Here is a 19639-nt window from a genome sequence, read left to right as displayed (position 1 = left end):
GTTCCGCTCTTGACCTCTGACCCAGCCACCCCGACACCTGACAGGAACCGGAAGTGGGTGGGAGGACCGAGTGCAAGTTTTCTGATTGGTGGGCGAAGCTCTTCCAGACCTGCTCGCTGACTTGGAAGCCGGAAGTGCAAGTCGTTGCTACTGCCACTGCCACCGCAATGCAGGTGAGAACTGGGTTGGGTCTGTTAAATGCCTGTAAGCGTCGGGTGAGGGCACCGAAAGTGGACTGGCTGAGGAGACAGTGAGAAGTTGGGGCTGAGACGATGTGTTAGAGCCCGCAACTGACGGGTAAGGGAACGCGAGGTTGGCAGGAGAGGGAGTGCAGCTGATGAGAGGTAAAGGTGGGGCCTATCTGACAGGAGAGACACGGCTAAATCGGAAGATAGGAAGTAGCACTGATTTGCTGGGGTGTGGGAAGCGATTCAGTTGTAATTTGAGCAGGCCGAGATGCAGTCCTTGGAAGATTTCTCTAGAAAGTTATCGGTTGCCTCAGGGCTGGTAGGAGGCTATTGGATGTAGAGATAACGCAATCTGATCTTGAGAGAGAAGTCTGAGGGGTGAAGGAATTGTGGGGACACCGACCGAAAACTAAACGAGATATATCAGTCCGTGGGTGGAACGTATGATTAAAGCTCCCTTCAGGAACATTAAGGAGCTTTAGTGGCAGTGGTTAAAGCATTCATCTGCTAAACAAAAGGTGGGCAATTCGAACCCACTAAGTGCTCGCAGGAGCTCTGGTAGCATAGTGGCTAAAGCACTTGACTGCTAACCAGAAGGCTGGTGGTTCAAACCCACCAGCCACTCCTCGGAAGGAAGGTTGGGCAATCCTACTTCCGTAGTGATACTGCCTCGGAAACCCAAGGAGGGGTCGCTATGAGTCGGGGCCGACTCGACGGCACATAACAACAACAACAAAGTGCTCGCAGGAGAAAGATGAGGCAGTCTACTTCTGTAAAGAGTTACAGCCTCAGAAACCCCATGGGGCAATTCTCTGTTCTACAGGCTCCCTGTGAGTGAGACTCGACCCTATAGTGAGTGGGTTTGGTTTGGTTTGGTCAAGCACGTTAGTGAGTTTGCAAGATGATTTGCATCATTCTTCCTAGCCTCTGCCTGATTGCTGTTAAAGTTGAAAAAATGGAGTAAAACTGGGGACCATAAGTGGAGAGGAAATGCTTTGCAGACCCAAGCATTTAAAATTGTCTAGTGTTTAGTAGCATGTACATTTTTAATTTTTCATTTGTCACTGCAAAAAGGGTGTGGCAGCATCCTCTGACATCCTTTAACTTCACAAGAGGGAAGGAGGATCAAGAACAACATCAACAGCCCAAGGCTGATTCCTGTAAAGTGAAAGTCAGACATGCCACAATCCTCAGATAGATATATCTACTAACTCCAACACCAACTGTCCCTCCCACAGCACTCTCTACTTCTCTGCTGGGTTCGAGAATTCCTTGCAGTGGCCACTCAGAACTCACATACAATACTCATGATTATAGGGTTTATTAGGGAAGTGTTATTTTTAGGGGTCATCGAGTTCGCGCCAAGTCATAGTGACCCTTTATACAACAGAATGAAACACTGCCCGGTCCTGCACCATCCTCACAGTCTTTGCTATGCTTGAACCCATCTTTGCAGCCACAGTGTCCCTCTGTCGCATTGAGGGTCTTCCCCTTTATCGCAGACCTTCTACCATGCGTTATTGCCGAGGTCCAGCCTCAGCTGTGGGTCTCTGGAGGGAGAGGTGGCGTCGGTGAGATGATGGAGGCACACTCACACAAGATGAAGATGTGCCCCACATAATGAGGTGGCCTTCTTTGTTTTATACTATATTGCAGATTACAAATGACAAAGCAAAATGACAAACCCACAATTCTAGGTACATGGCTGTGGGCTATTAACTTTCCAAAACTTATAAAACTATTATTAAACTTATAAACTAAACTTACATCTTATCTTATCTAAGTTATTTATCATTAACATTATAAAAATAAAATGTGCTAGACAATAAGGTTAACTAAAACATGAAAAAATGGTCAGGGTGAAGAATACAACATGGGGCCAGAACGTGTGACCCAACCTTGTGGTTGGCATCATTCTCTGAATTACCACGAGTCTGGGGGTGCAGATGGGTCTACATAGTCCAGCAACATATACTTGTGGCCTTTTGTTGTTGTTGTTGTTGTTATGTGCCGTCAAGTCAGCCCTGACTCATAGCGACCCCTCCTTGGGTTTCCGAGGCAGTATCACTATGGAAGTAGGATTGCCTGACCTTCCTTCTGAAGAGTGGCTGGTGGGTTTGAACCGCCAGCCTTCTGGTTAGCAGTCAAGTGCCTTAGCCACTATGCTACCAGAGCTCCCTGTGGCCTTTTAGTTTCTTAAAATAACTGTTCCCTTGCGTGATTAGAGTATGTCTCTGTGCAGTAGTTTTACATCTAGGCCCTGATCGTTTTAAGCTCTCTAAGAAAGGGAGAGAGTTAAAAGGAACTCTTTTTCCATCTACCCACACCATTCTTTTACCTTCTATGTATGCCCCAGTATAAGAAAGAGGAAGGTTAGGCCATCGGGAAGGTTTAGGCTCCCCTCCCCGAGGAGGATACCAAAGTCTACCATTAATTCTATAAGCTACATTAAAAGGAGGCTTAAAAGTAGGAGGCAGCCACTTAGGCCAAGGTTTTTTCCTATCAGGAGTAATCCCTTTTCTATGTTGTGTTGCAGGGGTCGGTATTGTAAGAGGTTGAGTAGCCATGAGATCTTTCCACCAATATGAATTCTCAGTGTCTTTAGGATTCCCAGGGGCCTTTCCAGCTCTGGATCATCATGGGGATTTCTAGGAAAACCGGGGTTTTTGGAACTGGAAATCAGAGAGTCATCTGGAAGGTGGCCTGATTCATGGGAAACATGAAAATCCGTTTTGGACCCTCTGGGATGAACCAGAAGGAGCATGATCACCATAAAGATTATTGTAACAATTAAGATAATGGACCAGAATACAATCGGAAGTAAAGGTGGAATTGGCTTCCGCCCAAGACTCTTGACAGCTGGAGCTTTGTCAAGCAGCAGTCATAGAGGTCTGGGCATCGCCACGTTATATATTTTGAATGCCTTCTAACCTGAGAGGCTCATCTTCTGACACTATGTCAGACAGTGTTTCACTGCTTTTCAAAAGGTTTTCAGTGGCCAGTCTTTTCAGAAGTGCATGGCCCTATCTTTCATCCTAGTCTGTCTGAGGCTGGAAGCTCTGCTGAAAACTGTCCACCATGGGTATTTGAAATACTGGTGGCATGGCTTCCGGCATCACAGCAGCACACAAGCCACCACAGTATGACAAACTTGCAGATGAGTGGTAGATTAGAGAGATAACAGGTTACAATTCAGGATCAGAAACAAGTCAGGATACAGTTCTTTAATCAGGACATTTTTTCTCAGCCATACCACAGGCACATATCCCTCGGCCTCGGCATCTGCCCTGCCTGGGCCAGTGTTAAAAAGCTCTTTTAGCTCTGCCAGTAGGTGCCCAGAAAAGGATCCTACTCTGCAGCAAGCCTCTTATGCAAAGGTTGTGTAAGTCCACCACTCTGTCCCGTGCTAGTCTCTTGGTTCTGCTGCCTCTGCTTTGCTGTCTCTCTGCCATCTCTCCTCACCATCTCAGCTCAGGGATCTCAAGTCCAAGGGAAACACTCTACCCATGGCTTTTCTTTCTTGATGGTAGTGATATCCCCTTTCCACCTCTGAGATAGCTCATTTTAAGCCTAGTGAATGGCATAACTGACTAATCCCCACATTAGGGTTCCACACACCATATTTAGATGGTTCCACCCCCACAAGGGCACCATGTACCTTGTTTACATTATTAACAAGCTAGTAATCCCCTTGGTGGGCCACAAATCATCTCACATTTAAATAGTTCCACCCAGTCATCTGGTTAGAGTTCCAAAGACCATGGTTAGAAGAGCCATATTAAGTATTCACAGTACCAGTCACTTAGGTTCTTGCAGTATCTACAAGGTTGACTGAGCTTGTGAACGAGGCAGAGGGATAAACAAAATGAGCGCAAATTATTTCAGGAAGGAAGACCTTAGAGACATGATATGCTGAGGGCAAATGAAGATCTTGGGGGAAGGAATGGTGAAGATCTTGGGGGAATGAATGGTATGCAGAGTAAGCTTCATGCATGGGTAGATTTCCTAGAGATTATGCCATTGGCAAGAATAGCCAGACTCACAAAACAGGTTCTAGGACACAGGAAGCTGGGGTACATGTGCTGCAGAGGTATATAAAAGATAATGAGCCCAGGCATTAGGTTTGGTGAAAATTTCTCAGGTAGAATTGGGTGTACCTAAATACACAGCACAGTAAAGTTCTCAGCTAACAGAAGGGATGGTGGTTTGAACTCACCAGCTACTCCATGGGAGAAAGATGTGGTGGTCCTTCTGTAAAAGATTTACAGCCTTGGAAACCCTATGGGACAGTTCTCCTCTATCCTACAGGGTTGCTCTGAGTTGTAATTGACTAAAGACAGTGGGTTTGGTTTTGATACTACAAAGAAAGGAGCTCTGGCAGCACAGCAGTTAAGGCCCATCTGCAAACTGTAAGGTTGGTGATTTGTACCCACTCACCGGCTCTGTGGGGGGAAGACCTGGTGGTTTGTTTCTGTAAGGATTACTGCCAAGAAAATCCTATGGGGCATCTACTATCACATGGGGTTGCTATGGGTCAGAATCGACTTGAGAGTACCTAATAACAACAATAATACAAAGAAAAACCAGGCCTGATTTAGAAGGTGATGAAAAGAAGGAATCAGTTAGTAGGAAGAATTGAGATCTGGTGAACAGGTTGAAAAGTCTAAGGGTAAATGCTGTCTGTAGCCCAAATACCAAGCCTGGTTTTCCTGTGCCAGTGAGATCCCATGTTGCCTGACCAGTATTACATACTATCCCCCAGGCCCCTCAACCTTCCTCTCTGTGTGTCATATTCACATCCATCTGGGTAACCAACCTGTTCCTATTGGTGCAGAGGGAGGAAAAGCAGCTTGAGGCATCATTAGATGCACTGCTGAGTCAAGCAGCTGATCTGAAGAACTCACTGGGAAGTTTCATTTATAAGCTGGAGAACGAGTATGACCGGCTGACCTGGTAAGGGTTGCCAGGGCAGGCTGGGGAGGCTTTACAGGTGGAGGCCGGGCTTCCTGGCACATGGGACATCTCCAGTGATGCAACTGCATATCAGTTTGCAAACATCTTTTCATTTGTAAAGAGCTGGGTTTCTTAATGTTTAGCAAGTAGAGTTTGGCTTGGGCCCTCCATGGCAAAAGTAGAGAAATGCCTAGTTTCACAGATCAGGTTCTTTTTAGCTCCTGATTCTTGTTTTTGTACTTTTATGATGAAGAAGTCATCTCTTCAGCTCTATTCATGCTAGATCTGTTGGCACAGATATGGCTGAATCTTTAGGTTCAGCCTACTGTAGAAGTGTGGATCCTGTTTGTAGATCGGAAAAGAGGCTTTTACCCAGTAGCTGAGTTTTTAATGATAACAGTGGAGCCATGGTTCCTATTTGGCCTTTATTCTTCACTCTATTCAAACAATGAACAGTTCCTTTTCCTACATCTATATCAGAAATTGAAAATATGTCCCTTTTTCCTAATCCCACAATCCCCATGAGCTATTCTGGCCAGTCATAGTGCTGTGAATCTTTTTGGGGTGAGTCTGGGTAATTCTGGTATGAAGGACCCCCTTTGAGGAAAGGGATAGAACATTTTGATTCCGTCTTGTCACCCCCAGGCCTTCGGTCCTAGACAGCTTTGCCTTGCTCTCTGGACAGCTGAACACCCTGAACAAGGTCTTGAAGCATGAAAAGACACCACTGTTCCGTAACCAGGTCATCATCCCTCTGGTGTTGTCCCCAGACCGAGATGAAGATCTCATGGTAAGAGGAGGCAAAGGATACAACATGGTTGTACAACATAGTTGAGGGCCTAGAACATAATTGTTGATTAATTATTCTGGAAGTTCTGAATATGGAGTAGTGAGTGGTAATAAGAAGTGAGTCCTATATTTTGGAGGTCTTTTTGTTTTTCTGGGGTTGGGAAAGTCACTCCCAAATACTAGTGTAATAACCTGAGGCCTGTGTTACCAAGGTAAAGACCTTTCTCCTCCAACACCTGTCTTTAACAAAAAGTCTGTTCTTTTGTGACTTTGCCTATTTTAGTCTTTGATGAAAATGTAGCAGGGAAAAAAAGTTTAATTTGCCCATCAGTCTAGTAGAGATAGGGTGTGAGGAGATAGAAATAAAGAGTGAAATGGAGTGGACAGTCTCCTAGGAAGCTAGATATTGTAAGTCTCAGGATTTGTTTTCCCAGAAAATGCACTTTTACCTGTGGAAGTGAATATGTGGAGCCAGACTGGATCTTCTTGGCATGCATAATAGGAAAATCTGTGTGTTGCAGCGGCAGACTGAGGGACGGGTACCTGTTTTCAGCCACGAGGTAGTGCCTGACCATTTAAGAACCAAGCCTGACCCTGAAGTTGAAGAGCAGGAAAAGCAACTGACGACAGATGCTGCTCGAATTGGTGCTGATGCAGCCCAGGTTGGATTGAAGCTCTGCCCGGGTGTCCCTCAATCCCCGCATCCCTTCATGAGGAACTTGACAGTACCATTTCTGTCTAGCAGGGATGGGCAACTGATTATCTCTACGTCTGTTGGGGGGCTTGTATGCTGTTATGATGCTGAACAGATTTTAGCAGAGCTTCCAAACTAAAACAGACTAGGAAGAAAGACCTGGTAGTCTACTTCCAAAAATCACCCAGTGAAAATACTTTGGATCACAGTGGTTCTATCTCATCATGCGTGGGGTTGCCATGAGTCAGGGGACGATTCCATAGCAGCTAACAACAGCAATGTATCACTAGAAGAGCACAAGGAAGAAACTCCCCCTTGATCATTTCTTGCTTGCTCTAATCTCTGCATAAATGTGTGTGTTACAGAAGCAGATCCAGAGCTTGAATAAAATGTGTTCAAACCTTCTGGAGAAAATCAGCAAAGAGGAACGAGAATCAGAGAGTGGAGGTATGGAGGGATTGACAACAAAGTGGAGAGGGAGAGAGGAATAATAAGATCACTGAAGTAGAAATGATTGCCTTATCAGTAGGGAAATGAAGATACAAGAATGAGCTGCATAGGAAAGCATTTGCATCCACTTTGTTAGCCTTTCCTATTTAAGGCCAGCCCTGGAGCAAGATGAAGAAATGGGCAATGAAAAGGGAGAATTCTGAAATAGGCTTGGGGGTCCTCTAGCTCTGTCTCTGGCACTGGTTGCCAGGGAATATGGATATTGCTTAAGGCAAAGCTCCAAGCCTTGGCACTCACACTGGTCTTCTAGCTACTAGGACCAGATGCATACCTCAGTGTCCTCACTTGCATTTTCCTTCAGGTCTCCGGCAGAACAAGCAGACGTTTAACCCTGCAGACACCAATGCCTTGGTGGCAGCTGTTGCCTTTGGGAAAGGGCTGTCTAACTGGAGACCCTCAGGTAGCAGTGGTCCTGGTCAGCCAGGCCAGCCAGGAGCTGGGACAATCCTTGCAGGAGCCTCAGGATTGCAGCAGGTGCAGATGACAGGAGCTTCAAACCAGCAGCAGTCAATGCTCAGTGGAGTACAGATGGCCCAAGCAGGTCAGCCAGGTAAGGTGGTAGAGATTGAAATGTAGGTCACTTGGAGCAGGGGAGTGGGAATAAGCTGGCTTATTTGGGTCCCTGGTATCCCCAGACCTTGAGATTTCCCTTTGGACCGTGACCAGGAAAAGTTTTCAGAAGTGAAAAATGCATTTTGAGATTCTGCAACAGGCACCAGAGAGTATGGATGAACTTTTGAGTATCACAGACTACTTTTGTCCTTGTATCTCCATCTCAGAGTTCTGTGTCAATTACCCTTCTATCCCATTTACTTTGGATATGAGGTGTCTTGTCAGTGTTCTTTGTTAGATATAGAAATCAATTGTTGGACCTTGAGGTCATTTGGCAGGTGCATCAGAAGTTGAGAAGCAGGTAAATTTCTCAGTCCCACATATATTCTTTTCTCTGTATACTGGCTCTCTTGCTTTTGGGTTTTTGCCTTTTCTCTTCCTCACTTCTTATAATTATGAGAACAATAGGAGTTATTCAGATTCAATTAGCCAGAAGAGATACTTCTTCCCAATTATCCAGGAAAAGGGACAAATGAAATAATAGAGAATATAGTACTCTATATTCTCTATTATTAGTACTCCCTGTGACATTAAATGTGTGTGCAGGGTGTGGGTAATCACCCAAGTTTAGCTCTCCCTGCCAGGGGTAGATGAGCAGGAAGCTCTGCTTGAGGATGTTCTAAACTCTCCCACTAGTCCCTTGTGCCATCTCCTCCTTCCTAGACACCTTGAGGAAGAGATCTGGGGAAGGAATCACACCTTTGTTCACTAAAATATATGCCACCCAGGGTTAGGTACCACAGTAGTTCTGAGACGGTAGAGGAGTTGGTAGAAGGAAACTTGAGACACCACATTACTGATTTATCATGAAGGTCTACCTTGCTTCAGGTGTCTTTCTCCTTGTTCCTTTTAGGGAAAATGCCAAGTGGAATAAAAACCAACATCAAGTCAGCTTCAATGCATCCCTACCAGCGGTGAGTGTGGCTGGAAACTTCCAATCCCAGGTGATCTTTACAGAGCTGGGCAGTGAGATTACCTTTTGCCCAGTGCTGATGAAATGGGTACAATAAAAGAACATGGGCTTTTGGCAACAGACAAACCCCAGCACTGACTAGCTGTTTGACCTTGGGCAAGTGACCTAATTTTTCTGAACTGGTTTCTTCATCTGTGAAGTGGGGATGGTAACACCTACTTCAGGATTGTTGTGAAGATTAAAGTGAGAAAATGAATGTAAAACACTTAGTACAGTACATGAAATAATGAATATTCAATAAATGATAGTTTCTGCAATCACTTCTCTCCATGGTCCTCCACAATCCTTGATCCAGGACTTTTGTGATCTGATACTGCTTTATGTCAGGGTGAGCTGATGGACACAAGATCTTAGACCTTGTAAAAATGGAGTAGTGGCAGTATGAGACCTCTGCATCCAACTTCATAAGCAGGGAGGAGAATCATCAGCATCAGCAGCCCAAGGCTGATTCCTATGAAGTGGAGAGGGTCAGGCATAGCTCCTCTTGCAGCCTTTTAGCCAATTTTGACACAGCCATTCCTCCTATGGCAGTCTTTACTTGATCCAGTAATTCATTGCAATGGCCACACAAAATTCACAACAATATTCATGATGTAGGGTTTAGTAGGGAAGTGACAGATTATAATTTAGATCAGAAATTACTCAGGATACAGTTCTTTGATCAGGACAGTCTCTTCTTGTCCTCTGCTTCTGGGCCCTGCCATTCCCAAGCAAGTGTCACAAAGTACTTTAGCTCCACCGATAAGTGCCCAGAGGCACCCTACACCCCAAGTAAGCCTTGACCTGTAGGCACTTTTGTCTCTTGACTCTGTGGGCCAGAAAACCCACCACGCCATCTCCTGCCAATCTCCTGGTTCTGCTGCCTCTGTTTCTCTGCTATTGCTGCCATCTCACTGTCTCCAGTGTTACAGGTCTCTATCTCCGGGGTCTGGGAGGTTCCCAGCCTAGGGACCACATGTCCAAAAGACACGCTTTGTGCAGCACATCTCTCCTTGGTGGTAGTCAGGTCCACTCTGTTTGCTTCTCTCACCCTTTTTCTCGTGTAAGATAAAAGGTATGATTCAAGTAAGACTTGAGTACAACTGACCATAGTCCTGCCTCATTAATATACAGAGGTCAGGATTTACAGCACACAGTGGAGGATAATTACATCAGATCACAAAATGGAGAACAACTACACAATACTGGGATTTATGGCCTAGCCAAGTTGACATGTAACCCCAACTAGGTTCCATACATCTTATTTGCATGGTCCTATCCAATCATTGTGGGAGCTCTGGTAGCGCAGTGCCTAAGGCACTTGACTGCTAACCAGAAGGCTGGTGGTAAACCTACCAGCCACTCCTCGGAAGGAAGGTTGGACAATCTACTTATGTAGTGATACCACCTTGGAAACCCAGTGTGGTGGGTTTCCAAGGGACCCAGGGGGTCATTTGAGTCGGGTCTGACTCAACGGCACATAACAACAACAACATCCAGTCATTGTAAGGAGCTCTGGTGGCACAGTGCCAGTGCTAACTAGAAGATTGGTGGTTCAAATCCATCAGCCACTCTGCTGAAGGAAGATGGGGCAATCTACTTCCATAAAGATTTACCACCTCGGAAACCCGGGGGGCGGGGGGTGGTCCACTGTGAGTCGGAATCGACTGGGTGGCAGTGAGTTTGGTTTGGTTTTTATCCAGTTATTGTAGCTATGGCTAGAAGAGCTGAATTAAGTAATTTCACTGCACCATAGAGCTCTCAGTTGTATTTGATGGCACGTATTTGTTTTGTACTGACAGAAACTACCAGCCTCTATATCCTTTAGAGGCACAATATCTCTGCAGGCCCCTGCTTCCCAGGCTCCATCCTAGCCATCCTTCCATGCTTCAGGTAAAGAGGCTTCTGGACTGAACAGGCTATCCACCTGCAGTTCTGGTCAAACTTAGGCCTGCTGTACTCTATCCTCTGACAAGCCAATTCACTTCTTTCCTGGGACATAGTCACAAAGTCCCCTGTCTTTTACTACACCCAACTGCCTTCCCTCTCCCATGAATGTGAATAAAGATGTTTCCTCAGGAAGTGGCTCTACCAGGCAGGACTCTGGGAGAAAGGGTCATATTCTTAGCACATGAAAAAGTTCCTTCTTCCCCTGGACTCATTCATATTTTTGGAGGAAGGAGGCAATTGCCCTTCAGGCTCTCATTAGGATCTAGTTGTTTTCATAATCATGTCTAGTTCCTGGACTTTAACCAGGATGGCTTTCTTCTATTCCACTGAACCTAGCGCTCAAATAAGAGCCAGGTGGGTTGTAAGAGGGGGCAGCCCCCAGTACCTTTATCTGCTTTTATAAAGTTGAAGAACAGTGAATTTGGATATCTAGCCTATGCTGCAAACCTCCTTTGGGGACAAGGACTGAGTTTGAGACAGCAAAAGTGAACAAGAAGTATGAGAGGGCTATATAAAGATTAAGGAGCTCTGGTGGAGCTTACAATGTGTAAGGCATTTGATTGCTAACCAAAAGGTTGGCAGTTCAAACCCACCAGCCACTCCATGGCTACTTCCATAAAGATTTACTACCTTGGAAACCAAATCAGGGTTGCTATGAGTCAGAATCGACTTGATCGCAGTGGTTCTGATTTTTGGTTTGTAAAAGGATCAGGGACAATTTTAAGGGTGCTTCAAGGCAATCTAATTTGTTCTCCATAAAAAGTTTTAGCTTTAATTAGCTTTGATCTGAAAGTATTGAGACTTCCTCCTGCTCATATCTTCCTATGAGTTGGAAAATGACCGCAGTGAGTTTTTTTAATTTTTTAAATCCTCCCACCACACACAAGTACTTGACTAGCATTTATTAGGTGCCAGGCAGAATTCTACCAGATTGTGGCAGCAAAGGACTGGACAAGTGGTTCCAGATGTCACATCCCTTCTGTTCCATCAAGATGAGAAAAGGTATCCATACAGCTCATTGACCAGCACAGGACACAGCAGTGCAGGGGGTCCTTTGAGTCAAGGACAGGCCTTTCTTCCACTTAGAACTACCCTACTCCTCCATTAGCCCACCTATGTGTTCTTTAGCTTTCCATCTGTTCCTTTTCCACTGGAAATGTTCAAACTAATTATATTGCATAAGGGTTCAAACTGTGCTGCTCTGAAATCCTTGGAGGATCTTTTAGTGACTACTGTCCTTTACTCTACCGAAGGATTCCTCCCTTTGAGTGATATCAACCCTAAGTTCATTGTTCTGGGCTAATACTTCTTTCCTACCACACTATTTAAAAATGGATTTCTTATCCTTTAAGAGTGGTAATGTCTTCCTGGTTAACAGGACCTCACCTACATCTTGTCCCCTTAAGCAGATATTGTATTCTGGAGCACCCACACTTGTATATTCCTCACTCTGGGAGCACATGTGCTTATTTCCATCACCTCCTCCAGAAAAAAAAAAAAAAAATCCTCTGGGTTCACAAATCTCTGTAGCCATCTCCCACTCTGTGGCCCATGTAAATGAGAACCAAACCCACTGTTTTGAGTTGCTTTCAACTCATAGTGACCCTATAGGACAGAGTAGAACTTCCCCATAGGGTTTCCAAGGCCATAAATCTTTACAGAAGCAGACTGCCCTGTCGTTCTCCTGTGGAGCAGCTGGTGGTTTCAAACCACTGACTTTTTGGTTAGCAGCCAAGTGCTTTAACCACTGTGTCACCAGGGCTCCTCTGGGGCCCATACAACCCCATAAATATCTCACTGGAGGGTATGTAGCTCCTATCCCTAATACAGTCATCATATTCATCGATAGGATGGCTTTCTCTCAGAAGGGAATATGTATGGGGTTTCTTTTGAAGAAAGAGATCTGCCCTGCTTACTTGCGCAGATTTAGGATTTGCAAAAGATGAATCTCCCCACTCTGGTAGCATTCATCTGTTTCTGACTGCCCTATTTTGCCTGGAAATTGTGCTTTCTCCTACCCTAGGGGACCCTGGGGAAAGCGATTAGGCATTGCTTTCCAGGTTTGTGTCTAGGTTAAAGAAAGAAGCAGCAGGTGTGCAAAACCTCAAGCTCTTCCTACAGCCCAAGAGTTCATCCTGGTAAATATAGAGACTTGTTGGGCTGTGTGAATCGATGTCAGCATGATACCCATTGCCTAGGCTCTCTCCTCCCTGCTTAGCCTTAAGGCTGGCACTCAGTCATTGCTGAAGCCTTCCTTTGGTTCACTGCCCCAATTACCCCATTCTCTTCTCTTTCTGTCATCTATTGCTACATTGACTTAGCTCACCTCACTGTTTTTCTTAGGAAACAGCCAAGATAGATTAGGTTATAAACAAGTGCTCCTCTGGTCTCCATAATGGGTTCTGGGGAGAGGTTGGGTGTGAGACTGAGTTGGAGGGCATCTCCAGTGCTGCTGCCAAAGGGAAGAAGCTGAACTCTGCAGGAATGCCCCAGTGCAAGGCTGGTCCCTTTTCCCACCCCCTTCCCACCTCCCCCAGGCAGCTGAAAACAACCTCTCTCTTTGTCTGAGCTTCTTGTAGAGAATAATCCTCCTTATGGACAATGTATTCTCTGTGCCCTGTGGACACAGGAGCCGTGTGAGCTGATCCCAGCACCAGGCAGGACGGAGGCTGAATCCTTCCAAACACCCACCCTGAGTCAACTCTTGATTACTAACTGCTAAGGGTTGTACATTTCCTTGCATCTGCCTTTTCTGTTTGCTCAAGATTTGGGGGAATATCTTGTTGACGTATAGCATTGCCAGCAGTCGGACCAGGGACTATGGTCCTTTTTCTGTTCAGTCCTGAGGATTCAGAGTGCCAACCTGCTGGAAGCCAAAAGCCCTTTGGTGCACAGAGCCTAACACTTGGAAAGAGTTTGCCGCTCTGCAGTCAGAGCTTTTTCATTGGAATAGAAGGCAGACTCAACTCATCTGACAGGGTCATGATGCTCCAACACTTCAGCATGGGTTTTGTCCCATAGGACAAACTTCCTTTCTTTTTCTCTTTAATTTCTATCTCTTGTTCTTGAGCTCCTGCATGTCACTGAGGTAGATCCTAGGTCCGCATTTTGGTCTCCTAATGAGGTCTCATGGTCTCAATATGTCAGCTACCACTTAGATGTGGTGGCTTCATCATAGACAAAGAACTTTACTCTCTGTACCTGTTTCCTCACTCAGGTGACCTGAATGGTTCTACCTTTTTATTCTCTGACAATGATTCTCAAAACCCATTTGTCCCAAGGCACTTTGTCTGTTTTCCTGCCTTACAATTTGACATACTAAGCTATAAGTAACGTACTAGCATTCCTCTAAGCCACTGCGCAAAAAGGGTGTGGTAGTGGCAGCCTCTGATGTCTGGTAATTTCACAAGGGGGAGGGAGGATCCGGAACATCAACAGTCCAAGGCTGATTCCTAATGAAGCGGAAGTCAGACATGCCATTACCCTACAGCCTACCTTTTAACCTCAATTCTGACACAACCATCCCTCCCACAGAACTCTACTCTGCTTGTTGTTGTTGTTGTTAAGTGCCGTCGAGTCGTTTCCGACTCATAGCGACCCCATGTACAGCAGAACGAAACACTGCCCGATCCCGCGCCAGCCCCACAATCCCTGCTATACTCGAGCCCATCATCGCAGCCACCGTGTCAATCCATCTCCCCGAAGGCCTCCCCCTCTTTCGTCGACCCTCCACCCTACCAAGCATGACATCCTTCTCCAGGGAATGGTCCCTTCTTACAACATGACCAAAATAGGTGAGACGAAGTCTGGCCATTCTTGCTTCCAAGGAGCATTCTGGCTGCACTTCCTCCAGGACAGATCTGTTAGTTCTTTTAGCAGTCCATGGTACTTTCAGCATTCTTCGCCAGCACCACAACTCAAAAGCATCAACTCTTCTTTGGTCTTCCTTATTCATTGTCCAGCTCTCACAAGCATACCAGGCGATTGGAAATATCATGGCTTGTGTCAGGCGCACCTTAGTCCTCAAGGAGATATCCTTGCTCCTCAGCACTTGAAACAGTTCCTTCGCAGTTGACTTTCCCAATGCTACATGTCTTCTAATGTCCTGACTGCTGCTTCCATTGGCATCGATTGTAGAACCAAGCAACGTAAATTCCTTGACAACCTCAATCTTCTCTCCATTTATTGTGATGCTGCTCATTAGTCCAGTTGTGAGGATTTTTGTTTTCTTTATGTTGAGATGTAATCCATACTGCAGACTAGGATCGACAATTCATTGCAATGGCCACACAGAACTTACAGATAATACTCATGATTATGGGGTTTATTAGGGAAGTAACAGGTTACAATTCAAGGTTTGAAACAAGTCAGGATACAGTTCTTAAGTCAGGACAGCTGCTTCTTAGCCACAGGCACATTTCTCTCTGGCCTAAGCTTCTGCCCTGGTTGGGCTAGTGTTACAAAGCACTTTTAGCTTTGCTAATAGGTGCCCAAAGAGGCACCCCACTCCACCAGCAAGCCTCCTGACCAAAGACACTCTGCTTTCTCATTCCACAGGCCCACAAACCCACTGCTCCATCTCATGCTCGTCTCCCTGCTGTCATTCTCTGCTGTGTCAGTGCAGGGGTCTCGGGTCCAAGGACGTGTTCCACACCTGGCTCTTCTGTCTTGATAGTGAGATTCCCTCTTTCTGCCTCTGGGATGGCTTACTTTATGCCTAGTGGAATAGCAAAACTGACCAATCCCCATGTTAGGCTTCCATACATCTTATTTGTGTTGTCCCACCCCCCACAAGGATTATATGTACTTTACTTAAATTATTTACAAGCCATCCAGTCCCTGGGTGGGCCACAAGCACCTCACATTTGCATAGTAACACCCAGTCATCTGGTGGAAATCACAAAGACCATGGCTAGAAAAGCCATACTAATTCATTCACTACATCACAGGCCACCCTCTGGCTCTTATAGCCATTGGCACTTTCATACTGGAAAGATTAATTTTCCCTTCCCAGTCATTTTTAAGTATAAGTATGCCCATAAAAATGCGTAAGCCAGCCATTTCATGCATTTATCTTTCCCATTGTAGACAGCCAGTTTCTAAACTGCTTGTCCCTATCAAACCAGCACTTTAAGGAGAAAAATATGTTCCTTTTTCTGAAAAATATTCTGTTCTGATTGGAACTTTGAGCATCTACATCTATAAGTAAAGTCCAGTCTAGAGCAAGCCATCAAAGTGCAGCAATTTATAGCAGCTCACAGTGTCAAACATCTTTCTTTTCATTCAGTCAGGTTCTGGTCAGCTCGGCCATCTAAGCTGTATCAATGGGTATCAGCTACAAGCTTGGGAGTTTAAACATCTCCCTGTACTTGAGAACAGCCAGCCCTTTCTTTACCTTATTCGTAGCCCCCATGGGCTAAGTCAGCACCTGTATGTTGAGGAGTCCACACAACTGCTTGCATTTCAGACCAGCTAGGCCTTCCTCTCTCTCATGACCTCCATGGGTTAGGTCAACAGGTGCCAAACTCAGCCTGTTTCTTCATTGCTATGGTCACTACAAGCCAGCATATCAGGCTATCTACTCACTGGCTTACTTTAACTTCCAATCGTGGAAGGAGTTTTTCTCATGTGTCATGACCTTTTCCTGCCTTGATGCACCCAAAACAAACCTCTTCCTCGAAATTCAAAAAGCAAAGCAAGCCTTTTTTTTTTTTTTCCCCCCCATAAGTCTTTCCTTCAAATGCAGATACCCTGTTCTATCAGTAGTTCTGGGTGGGTCATGTCTTTTCAAATGCAAATTTACTAGGTGGGGCTGAAGTTTTCTACCTAACCCCCCAATACTCTTTATATAGGGCTACAGGCTAGAAATAAAAAGCCTGTGTTTCTTCTGGGCAAATCCTGTTTCCCCCTTTAGCATATCCAATCAAGTTTTGCCTGAAGGCAGAGTTAAGTGCTTTCTGTTATCTGTGATACCCATTACTCTTTCTATCATACACTTCTATCATACATCTATATTACAAGACTAGGTAAGGGAAACATTCAATATCCATGGTATATTTAGATAAACACATAACCCTTAATACATAAGCTTTTTGGAAACATTCCAGTTTCATCTCCACACCTTGACTATCTTCCCATTCTTACGCATATGGCCATGGGCCTCTGGCTGGGTAGAATCCAAAGACTGGCTCATTATCAATCATCTCCTTTAATTGGCTGGGCAGTGTTTTGTTCTGTTGTAAGTAGGGTCCCTATGAGTCAGAGTCAACTGGATGGAACCTAAGAACACAACATTGCCTCAGGCTTTTCTCCTCTTAGCTGCAGGGTCTTTTACCTTCCTTTTAGCCCTTATGACAACAAAAGTTGTTACTCTAAGCCCCTTCTTTCTTGCAAAGTCCCATGAGTGTGGAGCCATTGCAACAACACCTACTGCTGATGCCACCTGCAAAAAGGATGTGGGGAGAACTTCCAGTAAGATGGAGGAATAGGCAGACAAGCGACACAGACCCTCTTCAACAAAGAAAAGAAAAAACAATTGACAGAGATACAGAAGATAATCCTGGAGCCCTGATCTTTGAAAGGAACTATATAGAAGTGGATTAGTCACCCACTAATGGAAAAACCTGAGTGAAAACAGTGAGTACAGAGATGGTCAGAGCTGCTGACTGTCAGCTACTCTGATAGGACCAACAGCCTGAATATTTCCAAGTGGTGTTGGGACCAGAGAATGGACCTAAAGATCAGCCCTGGTCACCAAGGGCTGCAGGGATGACTGCGCTGGTGGCCTATGACTACGAAGGGAAACAGCAAGGAGGGAGACAACCTGAGCTGTTGATTTTCTGCTGTCTGGAGGGTGCAGTCATTTTGATTGTTTACAGGCAGCAGTGTTTTGGATATTAAAAGTGACTAAGGGTGCAGCCATTTTGAATCTTTACAACCAGCAGCCATTTTGGATATTTAAAGTGACTGGGGACACAGCCATTTTGAATCTTTACAAGTGGCAACCGTTTTTGATTTTAAAGTGATAGCATCCTCATTCGAATTCCAGGGACCTAAGAATAGGCTCTGTTTGCCAAGGTTACCAGGGATATACGAGAGGCTGACAATAGGAAAGGAGATAGGTAGTGAGTGTATAAGTGCTGTCAACTGGTGAATAGAGGAACACAGTACCCTGCTTGTGTAGATACCATACAAACAAAACAAAGAAAACAAAAATCGTGGGCAAGTCACTCCAACATACAATCACCAATTAAATATAAACGCAAAAACATTATAATGCCTAGAAGACAACAGACATCACAGTCCACACAAAGAAGCAAGATAAAGCAGGAGAAACAAGGGACCAGGATACAGACCCAAAACACATCTCTGAGGAGGACGCAGCATTGGAACTCCCTGATAAAGAATTCAAAAGAATTATATTTAGTATCTTCAACAAATTGAGAGACAGATCAAGGAAAACAGAGAAAACCCTAGAACAATTTCAAAAGACAATACAAGGACAAAATGACAAAATAAATGAAAAATTAGAAATGATACAAAATCTACACACACAAATCCAGAAGATTAATACTAAATTTTCAGAAATAGACAAGTCATTGAATGGGCAAAGGAGCACAATTCAATCAATGGAAGACAGAATTAGAGAGATTGAAGGCAAATGCCTGAACACTTCTTTGGAAAGGAATCTATCAGGAAAAAGATCAAAACAAAATGAAGAAAGCCTAAGATTCATGTGGGATACCATCAAAAGTAATAATCTATGTGTAATCAGAATTCCAGAACAGGAAGAGACAAATAAAACCACAGAGAAAATTGTCAAAGATTTGTTGGAAGAGAATTTTCCTGGTATGATGAAAGATGAGAATATATCCATTCAAGAAGTCAAACAAACCCCAAACAGGATAGACCCCAAAAGAAAATCACCCAGATATATCATCATCAAACTTCCAAAACCAAAGACAAAGAAAGAATCAGGAGAGCGGCATGGGAAGATCAAAAAGTTACCTACAAGGGGCAACCAATAAGACTAAGCTCAGATTTCTCAGCAAAAACCATACAGGCAAGAAGACAATGGGATGGTATATATAAAACCATGAAAGAGAAAAATTTCCAACCAAGAATGATGTACCCAGCAAAATTGTCCCTCAGATATGATGGTGAAATTAGGACATTTTCAGATAAGCAGAAATTAAGGAAATTTGTTTAAACCAGACCAACCTTACAAGAGATGCTAAAGGGAGTCATTTGGACAGAGAAGCAACAAGAGCCAACAACAACTGAGCATTAGCACATGTGATGATATAACCCAGAAACCAACCCAGCTATGGAAGTATCCAAAGTAAAGAAGCCTACAAGATTGTAAACAGAGAACCAGAGACATCAATTGACAAATGAGGACAACTACAAACCAAAAACAGGGAAAAAACTGTGTCATTATAGAACTTCTAGATGGTAGGGAAATCAAGACAACTACAAGATAGAATGGACTGTTCTACACTTGGGAAGAAAACTATAAATCACAGGGTAACCTCAAAGAAAAGTGATAAACCTTCACATCAAAATAAAAAAGAAGACCAGCATAAATATTCAGCAAATACTAGAACAATAGCAATGAAGGAAGTGATAACACAATTCATAAACAAAATGAGCTCAGCATAGAAAATTATATGGAACAAAGAAATTGACACTATGAGAAAGCACATAACAAATATGACCGCAACAATAGTGGAAGAGTGGATGACCAAACTATGGTACCTACACATAATGGAATGCTATGTAGCACTAAAGAATAATGTAGAGTCTGCAAAACACCACATAATATGGATGAAGTTGGAGGACATTATGCTGAGTGAAATAAGTCAATCACAGAAGGACTGATACAGTATTAGTTCATTGTTGTGGAGGGTCAAGGAAAAGTTTCTATATGGAGGTAAACTTGCTTTGTTGGTTGCCAGGGGTGGGAGGGGAGGGGAAGGAACACTGCAAAAA

At 44.4% G+C, this 19639-nt stretch overlaps 1 protein-coding gene across 1 annotated transcript; it reads left to right on the top strand.

Annotated features, from left to right (window-relative positions):
* Positions 1–167: 167 nt before the first annotated feature.
* Positions 168–8664, top strand: MED8 (mediator complex subunit 8). The gene is made up of 8 exons (XM_042782563.1): positions 168–173; positions 1691–1759; positions 5023–5141; positions 5787–5931; positions 6452–6592; positions 6990–7071; positions 7436–7684; positions 8600–8664. Exons 1-8 carry the CDS (start codon positions 168–170, stop codon positions 8662–8664), a joined length of 876 nt encoding a protein of 291 aa, XP_042638497.1.
* The last annotated feature ends 10975 nt before the right edge of the window (positions 8665–19639 follow it).

The sequence above is a fragment of the Orycteropus afer genome, unplaced genomic scaffold (assembly GCF_000298275.1).
Source record: "Orycteropus afer afer isolate SDZICR_OR568_19922 unplaced genomic scaffold, OryAfe1.0 scaffold00370, whole genome shotgun sequence".
NCBI classification, from domain to species: Eukaryota; Metazoa; Chordata; class Mammalia; order Tubulidentata; family Orycteropodidae; genus Orycteropus; species Orycteropus afer.
Note: the sequence above shows the minus strand (reverse complement) of the source record. Positions and strands in the feature narration are given on the sequence as shown.